Genomic DNA, 19521 nt, shown 5'->3' on the forward strand with positions numbered 1-19521 from the left:
AGAGAATTGATCCAAATTCAACAACATTCTTTCAGTGTCCATTATACACAAAGTATTCTGCTGGGCGCCTGGGATGGTCATCAAGATAACTGGCAATCACTGCCCTCTAAATGGTTGGTGTTTGGTAGAAAACTAGCAAAACTCTACAAGGGAGACTGATAACCGCAATAATGAAGATACAAAATTAACTCCAACTTGGGAGAATCTGGAAAGTCTTTTAGGAAGAAGTAGCTCTTGGAAAATCACGTAAGAATTGTACAGAGGAGGAAACGCTACTCCAAGCCAAGGAAATAGCTTAAGCAAAGGCAAGGAGGTGAGAAGGAGAGTACAGGCCAGTATTTCTAAATGGTTTGTACACACAATCGCCAGGGTGACTTATTTAAATGCATATTCCAAGGCCTCAGCCCCAGAGAATCTGTTCAATAGATCTGGGGTTAGAGAGCTAGACTGATTGATTGATTGATTTTTACAAGTGTCTTATGTGATCTGATGCAGGCCAGGGAATCTCAGTTTGAGAAAGGCTGGTCTGGTTTGTGCTCAGAGAAGGGTAGTGCACACACACAGAGCTGATCCCCAAGTTCGATTCCTGATTCTACCAGATGGAAAAAAACGTATCATGCTATCCTGTCCACACAGAGGACTGGAGAGAGAGATTTGTCTTTTTATTCTTCACTGCAGGAGGATGTGTGTCAAAGTATATTGAAGAGTATTCCAAATTGTTCAGGTGTAAACAGAGAAAGGGCTTGCCCACGTTCTGCTTGTGCCCTGCCATCTTCTCTTGATGGGACAGGAAGGGGAGGAGGATGACAGCTACCATTTACCCATCGAGCCCTTTCTCGCAGCCTGGCACTCTGCTCAGGGCTTTGTGCACAGTAATTCAGTTAGTCTCTCCTACAGCGTCTGAGGACATTATCAGTCCCAGCTACAGTAACTTACCAAAGGTACACAAACTAGTCAGTGGGGTGGCTGGAATTAAAACTCAGGTTGGTGTGATTATTAAACAGTCCTGATCTGAACACTGTGCTCTGGAAGGGCATTTACATGTTTGGCTTTGCATTAATAGTAACAGGCCACAGATCCTTCTATTCATGAAATTAAAGGTGGATAAAAGATCATAACTGCTAAGAAAATTATCAAGTTGCACTTAATCCATTTACCTACCAAGAATACTATGTACGCTGTCTGCTGTAGATGATTGGTACCATTGCCTGCCTCCTCCTCATGCAGAATTAAGAGGCCCAGCCACCTAATGTATTTAGGCTAAAGCTTGAACAGGGTTTTAAGATGACATCAAACCATAATTTGGGGTAGCTCACATGATAAAAAACCAAAGAATTGGTATAATATACAGTCTCTACAGATTAGCTTTCTTAGAGTTAATTGCAAATATCAATAACATTGAACACCACACTTTTTAGTTGGTGGGTGGAAATTAAAGACTGAGACCTGCACTCCAAGAAGATACCCTTAGATAATTCACACTAACAATAGAGAGTTAGCAGATATTTCATAAAACAGGAGAGAGGGAGTGATTCATGAAGCACATGAAACTGAAGGCTTTTGAGTTTTTTTCTATAAGAATACTTCTTAGGTTACTTACGCTAATATCTATTTCTCATGAACACATGGAAAGTATCTGGATCAAATATACCAATAATATTTTCATCCACCACCATATTCAATTTGAAAAGCACTGTGCAGTATTTTAAAACTGATTAAAAGGAATTGATCTTCCACGTATACTAATGACCTCAACTTGAAAGTCAGCTCAGACGGTAGGAAGATGTAACTTCTGACTTGCAGAGTGAATGGGATTGGGTTTCAGGCTCAGACCGATCTGGGTTCAAATCCTTGCTCTGTCACTAACTAGCTTTATAAAGTTGGACAGCTAGTGTAACCTGTTTCATTTTCCTACCCTATGAAATGGGACAATAAAAACAGTCTCAAATGGTTACGGAAAATAAAAAAGGTTTTACAAACACTTGAACGTGCCCGGCAGAGAGTAAATATGTTTACTACCTAGTTTTGCCCGCCACGTCGAGCGCGCTGCTGATCGCCACACCACAGTGCCCAGTAAGAAGTTGGTCATCTTACTAAAATTCACAAATATAAACAAAGCAAACAACAGTCAACTCCGAAAGGGGAGTATTTACAAGTGAAGACTGAGACATGCATTCGAATCTGCCCTTCCCGCCCAGATTTTCAGCTGGGGCTTTCTCACTACGATGAGCATCTTAAAACTCATCCTCTTCCTTTTCTCATCCAAGCCAGACTGCCTCTCTCCTAGGCCCAGAGTTGGTTGGGAGAACTTTGCAAAGCAGGACTGGCTAAGTAATTCGCAGGTCCCAGTAAAAAATGACAATGGGAGGCTCCTTGTTCAGAAAGTATTAATATTGTTTCATGATGACAGTCAAGCATTTGACCAGGCACAGGCCCTTCTAGGCAACTGCTCAGGTCACACGCCTGTGAAGCCAGACGGGGTGGAAGTACTGTGCAGGGTGGAAAGGAGGAGAGCGCAGCAGAGAAAGGAGACCCCTGTGCCGTGTAGCAGCACTTAGGGAAATGCTGTGATATAAGAATCTCATTCTGTGAGTTCCTTAAAAGAAGGAAGGCAACTGAAAATACTTCTGGCCAGATCTATGCAGTAACAAAGGAGCTTTCCCCTCACTCCTTACAATAGCCCGAGGACGCTTCCTCCCTCCCGAGGCTACTGGAGAGAGGGTCCCTGCCAAAGGAGGGAACCCAGGGAGTGAGGAAGCCCCAGGGGGGAAGAAGGACAGAGGACTAAGGACGGATGAGAATTTTGTTCTATTTAAGTCCAGTGGGTAACATGGAAGCTTTTCATTAAGATCTCATGAAACTGTAATTTCCTTATTATTTTTACTCCATCTATTTCCATGTTGTGATGAGAGTAGAGCCCTTAGAAAAACCTCAGAAAGGCTCTGAGTTTGTTTCAAGAATAGAAGGGAGGAGAGAACCTGGAAACAAACTACATTTCTGTTCTGCAGTGAAGCAAGAAGGGGAAAAAAAATCCCTCCCACCCCAGCAATGACCTAGAGCAGAGTTTCTTGGTCCTGGTGTTAGTGACATCTCGGGGCGGGTGATTATCTGTTGTGGAGCAGTGTCCCTGATCCCAGGAGCACCACCCCAGCTGTGACAACCAAAAATGTCTCTGGACGTTGCCCAACTTCCCTGGGTGTTTGGGGTTGGAGAGGGAGGACCACGTCAGGTCTGGCTGAGAACCATGGGTCCAGAGGAAGAGAAAGGGGTGGGGGGATAGAGGATTCACCATGGCAGGGGCCCAGGTCTCAGAGCTGAGACAGGGTGGAGACCCCCCCCCCCCACCTTGGCATGTGTGTCACTGCAGCCAGCTCCTTTCTCAACTTTCAAAGAGTCTCCATCCCACCCTGGGCATTGGCTGCGTGCCTCTTCTGTCGTGGCCAGACAACCAGGGTGTAAGTAAGATAAAGCAGAAGTGGGAGAAACGCTTCTCACCTTATGAGTTGAAATTTAACACACTTCCATGGTTACAAACAGTAATTATTTTTAACAATCCAGACACTTTAGATTAAATGGTCTTGCCTGGGACACTAGAACCATCTATAATATCACTTCCATTGGTAGGCATGGGGATCCAAGTAACTGAAACATGACATTTCATATCCCAACCCGTAAGTCAGCAATTGCATCTGTATGTACAGATTTTAGAGGGAGCTCTCTGTTATCACCACAGGGCCAGAGGCCATAAAGGATCCCGACGACTGAGGAAAACACGGCTACGTTCAGAACGGCTTCAGGTGTCTGAGTGGAGGCACAGCGACAAAACACAACCAACGGGCTGATCGCGAACATTTTAATTTCCATGAATTCTTAGCATGTCGCTATCAGCAGGGCCTGGCCAATTCCAAATTAAAAGCCCAGGGAAAAAGTGTTCCACCAAATTTGGCCACACAAACAACTAGACACTTGCATCTTTATGTAAGTTTCGTATCTTGTCTTAAAATGCATCTTCCCTTTGCTTTCGGAATTAAAAGCTCCATTAGAAAGCATTACACTGATTATACAGAAACACACAGAGAGTTCGATCATGAAACTAAATTCATCTGAAAGTCCTATATATCCAAACTCTTATTTTTCACTATTCATTTAATTTTTTTATTTTTTTAGACTTTTTTTTATTGAGTTATAGTCATTTTACAATGTTGTGTCAAATTCCAGTGTAGAGCACAATTTTTCAGTTATACATGAACATACATATATTCATTGTCACATTTTTTTCCACTGTGAGCTACCATAAAATCTTGTATATATTTCCCTGTGTTGTATAGTATAATCTTGTTTATCTATTCTACATTTTAAAATTCACTGTTCATTTTAAATAGAACAAGCTGAACATTAGCTCCTAAACCAAGAAGCCTATAACAATAGCTCAAGTCTAAAGGCCACGAGTTCCCCTCCCCTCCCCTCATGTCTCCTCTGGACCATCCACCTTCCTTCACTTTTCTCCTCCCTCAGAGGAGTATGTGTCCTGTTGTGTTTCTGAGAGCATCTCTGCACATGACCCTTGGTCCTCCCTTCTCCTGCCTCCCCTTGGTCCTGCCCATCGGTCTACCCAAATCCTCCTCTCACACTTCCTGTTTTACCCCCTCCTCTCCTCCGGCTTCTTCCCCTGAAGTGACAGATGCACTGGAACACGGCGAACCTAAAAAATGTCCTTATTTATACCACTTCTCCCTCAAACCATCTCTGTTTTCCTCCTTCCACTAGGAGAGAAACTTGCTGTCTTAATTCCTCACCTTCCACTCATTCCTTCCTTCTCACCTGGGCTCTGTTTCTACTATCAGATTAACACTGACCTGCCCAAGGTCACAGTAACCTTCGAATTACCAAATATAATTCCTGGTTCAAGCCTCCTTCGCCCTACTTCACCACTGCCATCGCCTCCTGTCAGAAGACTTAGGGAAGTCTATCTTTTATAGTGGTTCTCTGTATACTTCTGTATTTTCTATTACTAGTAAGCAACAAATTTAAACTTTTAACAGTAATTATCAAAGAAATAAGACTAAATAAGCATTTTTCCCTAATTAAAACAAATGTATAAGATGTATACCTCTTAAAGTATTTGAAGACAGAAATGGTAATACTTTGTAAAGTAGAAGAAACAAAAGTTACTTTAAAAATCTAACTATTTTATGAATTTTAACCTGCATAGTCTTCATCTCTGTCAAGAGCACAATGCGAGACACTCAGATTTCATGGAATGAATATGTGGCTAAGTAGATGGAATACAGGGTAACAGAAAAAAAAAACAAAACACTGGTTTGGAAGCTTAATGCTTTAGTTCTGACTCAGCCATTAAGTAGATGTGTTGTCTTAAGGAAGTTACTTAATTGCCTTTGTATGTATTTTCACTAGTAAAACAGAAATACTAGGTAACTCAGAAGGTTATCAAAACACTAATAAAAAATGAGAAAGTTCTTTGAAAATATAAAATTTTTATTGAATGCCTCAGAATATTTTCTAATGTTAGGATTTCATAAATTCAATGAATATCTTATTCACTTTTCTAAGGCTCCTGTTGAAATCTAATCAAAGAACAAAGGATCCTGTCATGTATTTGTAGACTAAAGCAAAACCCCAAAAATGTACACTTTATATTCAGTGACTCATGGAAGGCTAAATAGGCAAGACACTGGTTAGGGCTACACAGAGGAATGATGCTTCCTGCCCAGAAGGAATTCGCTGTCCAGTTCATAAACTGCTCTATTTCAAATCAACCCCATATGATATCTGAGTTGTCTAGCTTTGGTCAGCAAAAACAACTTAACTTAAATACCATGGCCCGCAAACATCAGAAGTCGAGCAAGAGCTACCCGCTTATTTTGTCGGAGTGGCCGACGAAGAACAGGCTAGATAACGACAAGAAAATTATTATGTAAATCAAGGAAAAGCGTGATTCACGTGGCCGCGCAAACTACAGGGAGATCTGTGAAGGCTAAAGGTAACGATTTGGGCTAAAGAGTGTGAAAGGATGAAGCAAGAGGCAAAAGTCAGAGCTGAGGAGGCCGGAGGGGCAGTGACATCTGCTGCAGCTGCTTGTTGGAACTTTGTCACGAGCACCACCGACCTTACACAAAGTGGGCAGGTTCTACTTGTCAGACGCCTGAAAATGCATGATCCTAAGATGACCGTGGAATAAGAATACTCATTCATGAGGTCTATAAGGTTTCCATGTGCTGCTGAAAAGACGGAACAATAATTTTCTTATTAACATATAAGTCTACGTGGGAATGTAGGTATGCCCCTTTATTTTACGTATTTGTCACATTGTTTTCCTTATTAGATTGGAAGTCTTCCTAAGTACAGGGTGCCTGTCTGACTTCTGTGTTTATACAGCACCTGTAATATATGCAGCAATACAGGTTGTCGAATAAATGAATAAATGATTTCGAATTTAAATGGAAAACCAGACCTCAGAACAAAAATAGAAACACCAGAAAATGATAATAAAATATTAAAAACAGTATGTAATTACAAAGATAGAATCAAGACCAAACGTATCTATAAAATCAATAAATATAACAGTCAACTCAGTTATAAAAGAAAAAAAGACGCTCAATAGGAAAACAATCAACGCTATGTTTTATGCCAAAAAAGTCTAAAAATAAAGGGACTCAGAAAGCCGACAATAAAGAGAAAGAGTAAAAAAATAGCAAGCAAATATAGACAATGAGAAAACAGAGCTCCCAATATCACTAGAAGATTACTTCAAGGCAGTAAGTGTCAAATAAGACATAGCATAATCCATTATATAATTAACTAACTTCTATAAAATAAATGTTATCTTAATACATTTGATGATAAAATAGGAGTTTGGATTTCCATGGGGAAAAGTGCATGTACAGACTGAGCTCAGAACTTGTTATGAGAGCTCTCCTCAATACCTTATTCCACCTTTCATCTGGATGCTGCCACCGTCAGAGAAAAGAGGATAACATCACAACAGATACTACAAATAATAGAAACATTACTAGAAAGTTTATATTATTAAATTTAAAAATTATGAAATGCACATATTCCTAGGAAAACACATTCTCAAAATTGGTATAAGAAGAAATAGAAACTATGCATATTCTTTGGTGCACTTATTAAATAAATTGAATCAGCAGTTTCAAGCCTTCCCACTTAAAAACAGCACAATTAATTCTTCCAAACATTTAAAGAAAAGTACCAATCTTACACAAACTCTTTCAGAGAATATTAAAAGAGAGATCACCTCGCTCTACACTGGAATTTGACACAACATTGTAAAATGATTATAAATCAATTTAAAAAAATAATACTAATAATAAAAAATTAAAAAAAAAAGAGAGATCACCTCCTCACTAATTTTACAAGGCCAGCAAAACCCCGATACTAAAGCTTGAGAAGAAAATTATGAGAAAAGAAAAATGCAAGTCAACCTCTCTTGTGGATATAAATGCAAAAAATCCTAAACAAAACAACAGCAAATCTAAACAGTGATAACACACCAAGACCACATTGAGCTTAATCCAGAAATTCAAGGTATGTTTTACATTAAAAAAAAAATCAAGAACTGCAATTTACCCCATAAGCCAATCACTGTAATTCACTGTATTAACAAAATAAAGATCATTCTATCATTTAACTAGGTAGAGAGAAAGAATTTGATAAAATTCAATACCCATTCATGAAAATAATCTTAGTAAACTAGAAATAAAGTGAATTTCCTTAATTTGACAGAGGGTGTTTACCAAAAAATCTATAGCAAGCATCATATTTAATGGAGAATCATTAAAAATGTTCCCTGGAACTGTGATAACAGACTAGGACATCTGCTTTTATCAAGATTGTATTAGAATTCTAAGCCAGTGAAGACCAAAAAAAAAAAAAAAAAAAAAAAAAAAAAAGTATCAAAGGTTTAAAGATTGGCAAGGAAGAAATAAAATCCTTCTTTGCAGATAATATGCTTATTTGTGTATAAAATTGGAAAGATTATTTAATAAGTGAATTTAGGAAGATAATTAAATATACAGTCAATATACAAAACTCAGCTTATTTCTACATATTAGCAACAACTGGAAAAATTTTAATGTAATCACTTAGAGTAGCATCAAAAACCATCAAATATCTAGAAATTAATTAAAGACACGTAAGATCTCTAGACTGAAAATTACAAAATCTTAATGGCGGAATATGCGAGGTTAGTGAATTGTAAGACTTAATATTATAAAACCCTTAATTCTCTCCCAAATTAATCTACAAATTTAAATTCTGGCAGGTTTTGAAGAAGACAGGACAAGCTGAGACTAAAATGTATGTGGAAATGCCAACAGCCAAGACTAACCAACACAGTCTTGAATGAAGAATAACAAAGTTGGAACACTTACACTACCAGATAGCAAGACTTTTTATAAAACTGCAACAATTAAAACAATGCAGTGGTGGGAATCCATGGACAAACAGCCCAGTGAAACAGATTCACATATACAAACAGACCAAAGGAACAGAACAGGGAGTCCAAAAACAGACTCACGACTTTCCCACTTACAAATTTCATTTTTGACAGAGGAGACAACACAAAGCAATGGAACAAAAATGGTTTTCAGCAAATTGTGCTGGGTCGACTGCACATTCATATGGGAAAAAATAAATCCACCTCACATCATATACAAAAGTCAATTCCAGGTGGATTGAGACCTAAATGCAAAGGTCAAACAAAGCTTTCGGGAGATGACACGGGGCATATATTGATAACACTGGAATAAGCAAAAACGTCTTAAACGTGTCACAGAAATAGGAGAAAGAGATTGATAAATTATATCCTTTACTTTTTGTAAATCGTCACAAGTATTGCATACAAAGTGTAAAAAAAAAAATATGTACACAGCTCAGTGAAGATTTCTAAAGTAAACACAAGTCATGTAACTACCATGCAGATCTAGAAACAGAATATCACTAATACCCCATAAGTCCCCAGCCCCGCACTTTTCCAGTCTCTATCCCACCTCCCAATGTTGCAGAAAAATGTGTTACATCTCAGTTGTGACAGCAACCTGGATCCTGGCGAGAGACCAAGCAGCACTCAAAGAGTTTGAGAACTCAGGTATATTACGCCAGCAGGCCCTCATGACTTAACACTTCAAGCTCTGGACCCCATCTCTAGGTTTACACAGGCCTTTTATAGGCTGCCAGTTTTATACTTTGCAACATCATATGCAAATAAAGTACAACAGAAGTTGACCAACCAGGAACAATCTTTGTAGAAATAGACCAATCAGGAGTGAATTCCATGCAAATGAAGTACTACAAATGGACAAATCAGAAGTTAGGGAAGTGGACCAATCAGAAGTGAGAGTAATAACCAATCAGGAGTGAGAGTAATAACCAATCAGGAGTGAAGGAAATAACCAATCAGAAGTGAGCTCAGGTAACCAATAGAATTCTAGCTGTAAGTTAGCTGCTTTAGAGGCAAAAAGTGAGATAGAGCCTCTGGGCCAGGGAACCAGACGGTGCTAAGAGGAGAGCAGCGGCCCAGCCTAGGGGTCCTGCTGGTCTTTTTATGGGGCTTCCCGCCTCACCAACTCTCTTCAAATTATGAACTTACATTAATTAAAAGATGCCACTAAGGAAGTGAAAAGGTAAGCCACAAACTGGAAGAAGATATTTGTGAAAGATATATCTGACAAAGAACTGGTATTCAGAACACACAAAGAACTCCCACAAGTCAATGGGAAAAAGACAAACAAGATAACAGAAAAATGCATAAAAACAGGCGCTTCAAAAGAAAGGAGATCTGTACAGCCAATAGACATACAGAAAGTGCACATCAAATACCTAAGGGAATGCAAGTTAAAAACTGCAACAAAATACCCCTAAACACATAGCAGAATGTTCGAAATCTTAAAGACTCACAATACCAAGTGTTGGTGAGGACTTGGAGCGACTGTACTGCTGGTGGAAGGGTAACTCTGCATGACCACTTTGGAAAACTATGTGGCAGCATCTACTAAAGCTGAACATATGCGTACTCCAGGACCCAGCACTTCTACTCCTGTATAAACCCCAAACTACAAACGTGAACTAGGTATTCATTGACACAATATCCATAGTAGCCAACAAGAAAGACAGTAACAATAACAACAAAATAGCCAATGCAGGGAACAGAGGAAAAGACAAATATAGAATAAAAAATACCCCTATAATTAACAGACTCAGAGAGGTAAAAGTAGTTGTATCCGTAAGAGAAGAATGGCACGATTTTATATACAAAAGCCAAGAAACAGCTGTTAGGAATTAAAAATACGGTCACCAAAATAAAAAATTCAGAAAAGGACTAAAAGTTAAAATCAAGAAAATATCCCACAAAGTAGAACAACAACAATAAGATGTAAATGACAAAAGCAGAAATAGGAAAATTCTAAGATGGCTAATACTCCACTTATACAAAGAGAGGATGGAAAGTTAGAGGGTTCAGGAGAAGAAGGAAAAAAATGATACAAGAAAATTTCCCACGCAAAGGACAGGAGTCACATCCACCACCTGCCAAGTGCCCACTGAATGAAAAAAGGCCTCCGGGCACATACCAGTGAATTTTTCAAAATCATAAATATATTAAACATTTCCAGAGAGGAAAAAAAAAAAAAGACCGTAAGAGAGGAACAGAAATTCCGCATGGCACTGAACTTCTCTTCAGCGACACTGCAGCTGGAGGACAATGATGCATGCCTTCAAAACTCCAGGGAAAACGAATCTCAGTCTAAGGATTGCACACCCACACAAACTTGACTGTGCCCAGCCGGAATAACACTTATTTGTAACATGCAGGTTCTCAAAAACGTTACCTCCCGTTATATTTGATTGGAAAGCTGCCTGGAGGATTTGTTACAACTGAGGGTGTATACTGAGAGGGAGGAACACAGAATCCCAGGAAACAAACTCCCTACACAGAAGCCCAGCAAAGAAAAATCCCCAGAGGTACAGCTACCGAGCAACACCACAGGACGAATCCAGACTGAAGAGGAGCAGGGGTGACCCCAGGAAAGACATAAGAAGGAACCGCACTGTTTTCCAGAATAAGGCAAATATCACTGAGGGTGGGTATGTGGCAGAACTGTTAGAGCTTCAGGAGAGATTAACTATATTATAAAGAAAACACGGCACACCATTCTTAAGACTGACAACAACAAAGAATTCTGATGATGATGATCGGGTGTTCCTTAGCCTAACCATGAATATTTTCCATCATAATAATGTAAACCCTGACTATTTAAACTATTTAACTAAAAATGTGATACAACTATGTTGGGAGCATGAAGCAGAGAGAGGGAACTATGAATGTATTCATGTACCACTGTGGGAAGTGAAGAAATAATGTCTAAAATTTACAAAGAAATAGCATAATAAGTATATTATTTAGAATTATGGAGGTGACTATAAAGAGAAATGACCAGAATTGGGAAAAAATGCTTTTGGAAATGGGACTAGATGACATAAAAAGTAGGAAACTGCTGTTCTGAAACAAAGTTTTCTAGTTTTTGACTTTTTTTCATCTATATTCCTATGTTACTTAGAGAAATACAAAAATTTCAAAAAATGTCATGGATCTCCCCACATGATTGGTGAATTATTTTTAAATGATGTACAAAAATACATGATGATTAAAGGTTACTATGAAGGAAAAACCTATGGATTCATTAATTTTTTTTTTAATTCACATAAAATCTTCCAGCTACACCTCTTACCCATAAAGCCTAAGACATCAAGAAAACTGCAAACCAGTTTTCTTTCCAGGTCTCTGGCCCATCATCTTTTACCACCTGGATCTTTTAGTTCCCATGATTACTAATATTCATATTCATAGTTTATTATTTAAAAAAATACTTCCATATTCCTGTCAATGACATTGTTTTGCTAGTTACCTAAATTCTAAAACACTCCTCATAGGCACGGCTGATCCAGCAATACATTTTGTCAATTGTTTTATGACCAGCATGGAACAAATCTTATCATTTATGTCCTAACGTCCTATAATTTCTTCAGTGATCTCCTAGCCTTAAGTCAGCTCTCACTGTTACGTGCAGGAGCCAGATTAAAACCTCCGTCTAGAATGCCCTCCCCATACTTCTCTGCTTTTGAAGACCATATATTCTCTCACTCCTCTGCTTTTTGTTTTTGTCAAATTTACTATACCATGACGCATTATCTATGTGTTTATCTGTCTCCCTATCACACTAGAAGGGAAGTTCCCTGAGAGCAAGGACTTTGTTTTGTTCACGGCAGTATTCCCACAACTTAGAGAAGTGCCTGGTACAAATTGAGGGCTCAATTCATGATTTTTGAATTTAGAAAAATTAATTAATTCATTAATTCAACAGATACATGTTAAGCGTCAACATAATGGAGATAACTATGGATAAAGTAATGAATAACAGTTATGATCAGAAAGGGAGAAACACTAAGGAGGGTCTCTAAATCCAGGCTTGATGAATCAGAGATTTCTGGAAGAGATGATGTGATATCTAAGTTCAGATTTGAGGGTGAGTTGGAAATAGCTAATTCAAGGTGGGAAAGAAAGCAGCACAAAATATGATCAGGGAATGCACAGGGGGTGCAGGGGGAAGATGAATAGCACATTCAAAAATCTGCAGAATTTCACATGATTCAATTGTAGAACAAGGGAAGAATGTGAGGCCAGAGAGATATGCAAAAGCCAAATCATGAAGGACTTTGTAAGTCATGTTCAGTGTTTTGACTTTATAAGTCATATTTAGGTGTTTTGACCTAAAAACTAATGGGAATCATCAAAAGGTACTCAGCAGAATAACACTAATAGGTCATCAAGTCAAACAGACCTTCAGGATGCGATATGGAGGATGAATTGAAGAGAATAAGAAGAAGAGAGATGAGATGAAATGATGGTCACTTGGTAGAGAGACAGAGCAAGTGAATATTTAGGAGGTGGGTCAATAGGACTTGTTGGCTAATTAGATTTTGGGGGTGAAAGGTGGGAAGAGTCAAGGATGATGCTCAGGTTTCTGGCTTAGGTGGCCTGGTGGACAGTGGTACTTACACTGGGAGAGAAGCTGGTTTGAAAGGATGATGGTGAAGTTTGGTAGATGAATTAGAGATGCTGGTGAGACTTCCAAGCAAACAATGTTAGTAGATAGATTGATACAAACAACTGAAGCTCAGGACAAAGATGTAAATTTGGAAATCATTAACACACAGATGATAATGGAAGCCATGAGGATGAGTCAAATTATCCATGGAAGGTTTACGTACAGAGAAGAATGCATAGTATTCCCTAGGAAACCCCACCATTTTGAAAGACAGACACAGAAAGAAGAACCTAGGAAGGGGATTGAGAAAAAACAGGGAAGGGAAAAAAAAAAAAAAAAAAAAAACCAAGAGAGTACAGTGTCACAGAATAAAAGACAGTATTTCAGAAGGCAGGGGTAGTCAGAGGGCCGTAATGCTAAATCAAGTCAAGTAATTTAAGGACTGAAATTTTTCCATCCAGTTTACTTAGGATCAGCGACAATCTTGGTGAGAACTGTTCAAGTGGCATAGTGGGAACAAAAGATGTTATTTCAGAGATACAAAAATTAAGAGGTAAAGTTGATAGTAAATACAACTCCAAGAAGTTTGACTGTAAAGGGAAGGCAAAGTAAATGAATCAAAAGGAGACACAGAGTAAAATAAATAACTTTTTAAGATAGGGAAGACTTGAATATGTTTAAATGCTTTGGGAGAGAAGCCAGTTTAGAGAGAAAAGTTGGAGATGAAAGGTAGTTAACATAAGCCACTGAGTGAGATCTCTGAGAAGATAAGAAGGAATGCTTCTGGGAAGCACAGACACTGTATTAGCTTTAGGTCACAAGATATGGTCAAGTTCAGCGACTCCCTTGTTCAAAATCCTTTAATCATTTCCTATTTGCAAAATTAAACACCAATGCTTTTAGTCTGTTCAACTTCACAAATATTCAAATGAATGCAAATTTAAAATAAAACGCAGCTTTTATATGCTGAATTACCAAGAAGAAGAAGTATTGATAACAATACCCTAGAAGGTAAGCTGAAACTGAATTGCACGTAATTTGTTGATAGACTTTTAATTGGGTACACCTCTTTGGTAATCAACTTGCCAATATGTATCAAAAGTCATAAATATTCACACTAATTATATTCCTGGGAATCTAGCCCAAGGAAACACTGAAAAATATGGGAAGAAAGTTACATACATAAAGAAACTCATTGGAGTACTACCTGTGGTAGTGGAAAAATTGGAAATAACAATATGGAAATAATTAAGTAAATCGTATGCTAGCACAAGGCACAGTTGTTGGAATAATATACAATTAATTATAAAATTATAGCACACAAATTATATAAAACATGGATTAAATATATATAATATAACGTTAGATAAAATGTTTTAAAGTCTGTATGTATACATGGCATCTTTCCAACATCACCCACAACAGTGCTTTTAAATTTAGTACAGGACAACATGTCTATTTCCTCTGTGCAGGCAGCCAATTTCACTGTCTAGAGACAAGGAATATAATATTCTCCATTGAACTCTGTGCTTTAACTTATCTATTTCTTAGTCATAAAGGCATTATAATAAAGACCAAACTAGAAATTTTTCAACTGTCAGAGGTTAGGAAGAAGTAAACGTTAGAATACCAGCAATGAACAGTAATCTTTAGGGTTATAATAACTGAATATAAAACCTTTTATAAACTTTTCACACACAATGTCTTTAAAGTATATGTTTTTAAAATTTATATTTCATCTAGAAAATGTATTCTAACACCTTTAAAAAGTCATTCTTGGTTATCATCAAAAAGATGAGAAATTAGTGCTGGCCAGGAAGTAAAGGAGAGGGAACACTCATGAACCGTTGGTAAGAATGTAAATTGGTGCAGCCATGATGGAAAACATTATGAAGGTTTCTCAAGAAATTAGAACTAGAACTGTCATATGATCCAGCAATCGCACTTCTGGGTATATATCCAAAGGAAATGAAATCTATGTTATTGCAAATATACATACACACATACACACAATGGAATATTATCAGCTATAAAAAAGAAGGAAATCCTGTCATTTGCAATAACATAGATGAACCTTGAGGTCATTATCCTAAATGAAATAAGTCAAAAGGAGAAAGCAAATAATGTATGATGTCACCTATATGTGGAATCTTAAAAAGTCTGACACAGAAACGAGAGTAAAATGGTGGCTGCCAGGCGCTAAGGGTAGGGAAAATGCGGAGATGTTGGTCAAAGGGTACAAACTTGCAGGTATAAGATGAACAAGTTCTGGGGACCTAATGTACAGCGTGGTGACTACAGTTAGCAATACTGTATTGTATACCTGAAAATTGCTGAGAGAGATCTTAAATGTTCTCACCACCACCACCATACACACACAAAATGGTCATTATGTGAGGTGATGAATGCATTAACTAACCGTATGGTGGTAATCACTTCACAATGTATACATATATACATTCAAATCATTACTTTGTACACCTTAAACTTACATAATGCCATATGTCAATTATATCTTGATAAAGCTGGAAAAAAATCATTCTAAAAAAAAAGACTTGCTTCTGGAATAGAGTTAAGTAAAGTTTTATATCCTTTGAACAAAGAATTAGCTAACAAAAGAAAAAGAAAAAAATCTAGGATCAAATGGAAGATTTAAATTCACTTCTTCACTGATTTAAATATTTACTTTTTAGGAAAAAAAAGTGAGTATTCGTTAAGAAATGTAATTAATATTCAGAGACTATCAGAAACACCTAAAGGCTATCAGCTTTAATTAAAGGAAGAAGTAATGGCTCACAGATGAAATTTCTTTGATTTGAGGATAAAAAAGAAAAAGCAAGAGACCAGAAAGTATCAAAGATGACAGCATCGAAGAAATAAGAAAGAAGCAGATACGTGAGTTCTTCATATGTTGAAAAAAGAGAGCTAGGAAAGACACCCTCAACAGCCAAAAAAAAAAAAACAAAAACAAAAACAAAAAACCTCAGTTTGATTAGATTAAAAAGAATTTAGAAGTATTTTACACTCCTGGCCAAATAAGGATCTTTTAATGATCTTACTGTTTGGGATAAGAGTCTTATAGCTGGTAGAGTTCCCTCCAGCGCACTCCAGATTTCTTTTTAATCTAATGAAAAGACAAGTACTTACTAACTATGCTGATAGTATATATAAAACAGGCTGGCTACTTATCCTATCATAACCAGGTATTTCAAATGTCATTTCTATCTTATAATTTTAATTATAGGCAGAAATCACTGCTGAATTCTGTTTAATGCACAGTTATTTATATATCCTTGATTGCACTTTTAAAGCTAAGGCATTTTCAGGGAGTGGATAGATCAGAAATTCATAATTTATATATTTTACAGAATTCAAATTAGACTGCCATGTAGACAGACCTAAGCATAGGATGTTTGTTATATAAAAGCAGAATTTTTAATTTCTACAGTTGCCTCACATCTAGACTAATAACTTCAAACCTATTCAAGGTAAAAGATCCAAAAATCAAATCCTAGTTCTAGGTCTCAATCTTTAACATTCCAAAAGGAATTAAAATACCATTAGCTTGAAATATCTTATTAAAAGGATGTGATACAGTTAAGATAAAAATATTTATATATGCAGGAACCTCAAAAATAGAAAACTCATTGTCTAGTTAATTTAATCTTGTGATCAAAATAACTTCTCCAAGTCAAAAATTTGGCAATTTATATTACCAATCTAGTTCAAAACAGCTATGCCAAATACACCAAAATTGGAAAAAATCATTTTCCCTATGTATGTTTTGCCAACTATTTCCTCAACAATAGCTCAATGGCAGTCATCTGCCATATGTATGTCAGAATATAATTAAAATCAGTATCTTTCCTTTACTAAAAAACCTGAATCTAAACTGAAATAGTCAGGATGACAGATCACGGTTTTAAAAACACTTAATACAAAAGATGTCTCCTTACTATTTTCATATGTTTACCCAATGCACAGCCCTATATTTTGAAATCCTATTAGTGAGACAGTAATCAAATATTATTTCGATTCTTATGTTCAAGATAAAGAAGAGGGAGAGACAACTAATGTCTTTTTATAATCAAAAACATCCAGCAAAAACTGTCAGGCAACAAGAGGATAATGTGAAAAACAGTCCAAACATTTGGAGAAGTAATCTCCTAAATAATTTTAACACTCCCTGTCTATGAAAGCTAAAAGATAAAACCCTCAGAAGATCTTGGCTGAAATGACGTAAGTGGATTTTTGGAGGGGCGAGGGCAAAGGGGATGATTTTGCATTTTTGACATATTCTTTTCATTTGAGGACAATCTCAGAAACCTTAATTAAAGAAGGAAAACTTAAAACTAATCAACACACCAAAGAATAAGGAGCGACAAATCTGATTACTTCAGTTTAAAAATCTAGGTTACCAATATCTTTATAGCCAGATAAATGCCCAGTAAATATAATTACTGCAGTTTTCAAAATTTGTGACTGAAGTTAGGTGCAGAAAACAAATTACTGACAAAATGACCATAATTTGCTACTCGGTTGGCCTTTAACCAAAATATTTGTTTACAGACTGTATTGAGAATGATTTGGCAAGGTAATGATGAGGATAAAATCTGCTAAACACTATCTGTTCTCAATAAGACAACTCAGATTTTCAGTCCAGAACTAATATTATTAGTTATTCTACTTTCTTTATCTTTTGGGCTTTTTGAAGCAAACTGTCTTACCCAATTACACACTTCCAAATTTTTCAATTAATAAAAATCTTTACAAGGAAACGATTTTACAATCACCAAAAAGCCAAAGGACAAGATGTGCAAGACTTTAGACAGTATCTGAGAAAGAATACAATCAGGGAATGGCTTTATCAAGGTGGGCAAAGTTCAGAATGGCAGAATTCCTTCCCTGCCTTCATGAATACACTGCAACTACTGCGGTTTGGTGACTGTCGCTGGGTGCAGTAGTAAAACAGAAGGGAAAAGCCTGGTACAGGAAGCTGAATGGCCCAAAGAAAACCTAAGTGGTGACAAGAGCCTAAAGGCACATGCAGGTACGCATCTTTTATATTGGATGTGATACACTTACATGGCCCCTGTTGAATCTCTTGGGGACCAACAGTAAAGCAAGTTTAGAACTTCAAATCTTGAGACATCTATAGCAAGATGCTGATCCAATGTGGCTCCAAATATCTTCTGTTTTCCTGGCTCACCTGAAGAGGAAAAAACACTACAGAGGATGTGGGAACTGAATTTCTTTATGTAGTTTCTTTTAGAGCAACTGTCTGAAAGTTTTGGCCCAATCCTTTATGAAGTCTGGAGATGAGACACTTGAGGGACTAGTGAAAAACAAAATTCAAATGAAAAGGTGGAGTGAGCCATCTAAAAGGGGAATACGAGAGCAAAAGGTAATTGTCGTAGGTAAATCAGCGTTTCTGACCCTTATGTGGGAGGAGGCAGAGAAAGGAGAGAAAAAAATGCACAGATGTTTCTCCCTCCACTCCCTCACCCCAATTGCTACTAAAATTTCATGACGTACCTAATCTTTTGACCACAATTAGGGAGTGAATAAGCAAGGTTACTTGGAAAGTTTAAGCATTTTGTCAAGTCTCCCTCTCCTGGCTCTGAGGCATTATTAAGCAGCAGGGAGGCCTTTCAGATAAAACTTTTTTTCTAAGAAAAGATTCTGGTGGAATACAGCTTGAAGCAATAAAGAAAGAGAAAAATAAATGCAATTTATACAAAAATGGAAGTCACAGGACAATATACCATATTAACCAAAGTTTATTTAATTCTGTTTTTCAAAAGGGGAGGGACCGCTTTCATGTAATAAGAAATCAGGACAAAAAGTAGTTTCCAAATAATAGAATATATTTTTAAACTAAGCAACACAAACTGCATGCTTCATCCCCTTAGGAAATATTACCCCTGGAAAGATAATCTTTATAAAAGACTAAGATTAGCAGAACCAAGTCTGATGTACATTACCACACAAAAGCATACAAATGTCCTTAATGCTAAATTTAGATTTATTTCTAATTAACTTATTTTTTTCTTAAAACATTTTACCTAAATGTCATATTAGAGTTATTCTCCAGCATTCGTGTAATAGCCTAGAATATAAAACAATTTTCTTTCCAAATATATTCCATTTTAACCAGAGTATACTTGAACTATGTCTGGTAAAAATACCAGAATCTTCTGAAAAATAAGAATGGAGAACCAATTAGATCCTTACCTGACGTGGCTGTTCATTCATTCGTTGTGGATCTGATTTCACTTTATTATTAGGATGATTTGTGACTTTGGTTACTGGTTGTTTGAAAATTGATGCTGTTTGTCTAATTGGCAATGTTGTATTCAAGTCTGGTTTACCCTGTGGACATAAGTGTTTTAATTAATAAACATTATATATAAATATAATTAAATGAACTATTAATTCT

At 37.0% G+C, this 19521-nt stretch overlaps 1 protein-coding gene across 1 annotated transcript in view; it reads right to left on the reverse strand.

Annotated features, from left to right (window-relative positions):
- The window catches only part of MBD2 (methyl-CpG binding domain protein 2), a 59151-nt gene that overhangs the window by 12883 nt on the left and 26747 nt on the right, over positions 1–19521 (reverse strand). Inside the window, exon 3 of the mRNA XM_032470726.1 lies at positions 19317–19454. Coding sequence (XP_032326617.1) covers positions 19317–19454 — 138 coding nt within the window. The remainder of the gene's footprint in view (positions 1–19316; positions 19455–19521) is intronic.

This window comes from Camelus ferus, chromosome 30, assembly GCF_009834535.1.
Source record: "Camelus ferus isolate YT-003-E chromosome 30, BCGSAC_Cfer_1.0, whole genome shotgun sequence".
Taxonomy (NCBI): Eukaryota; Metazoa; Chordata; class Mammalia; order Artiodactyla; family Camelidae; genus Camelus; species Camelus ferus.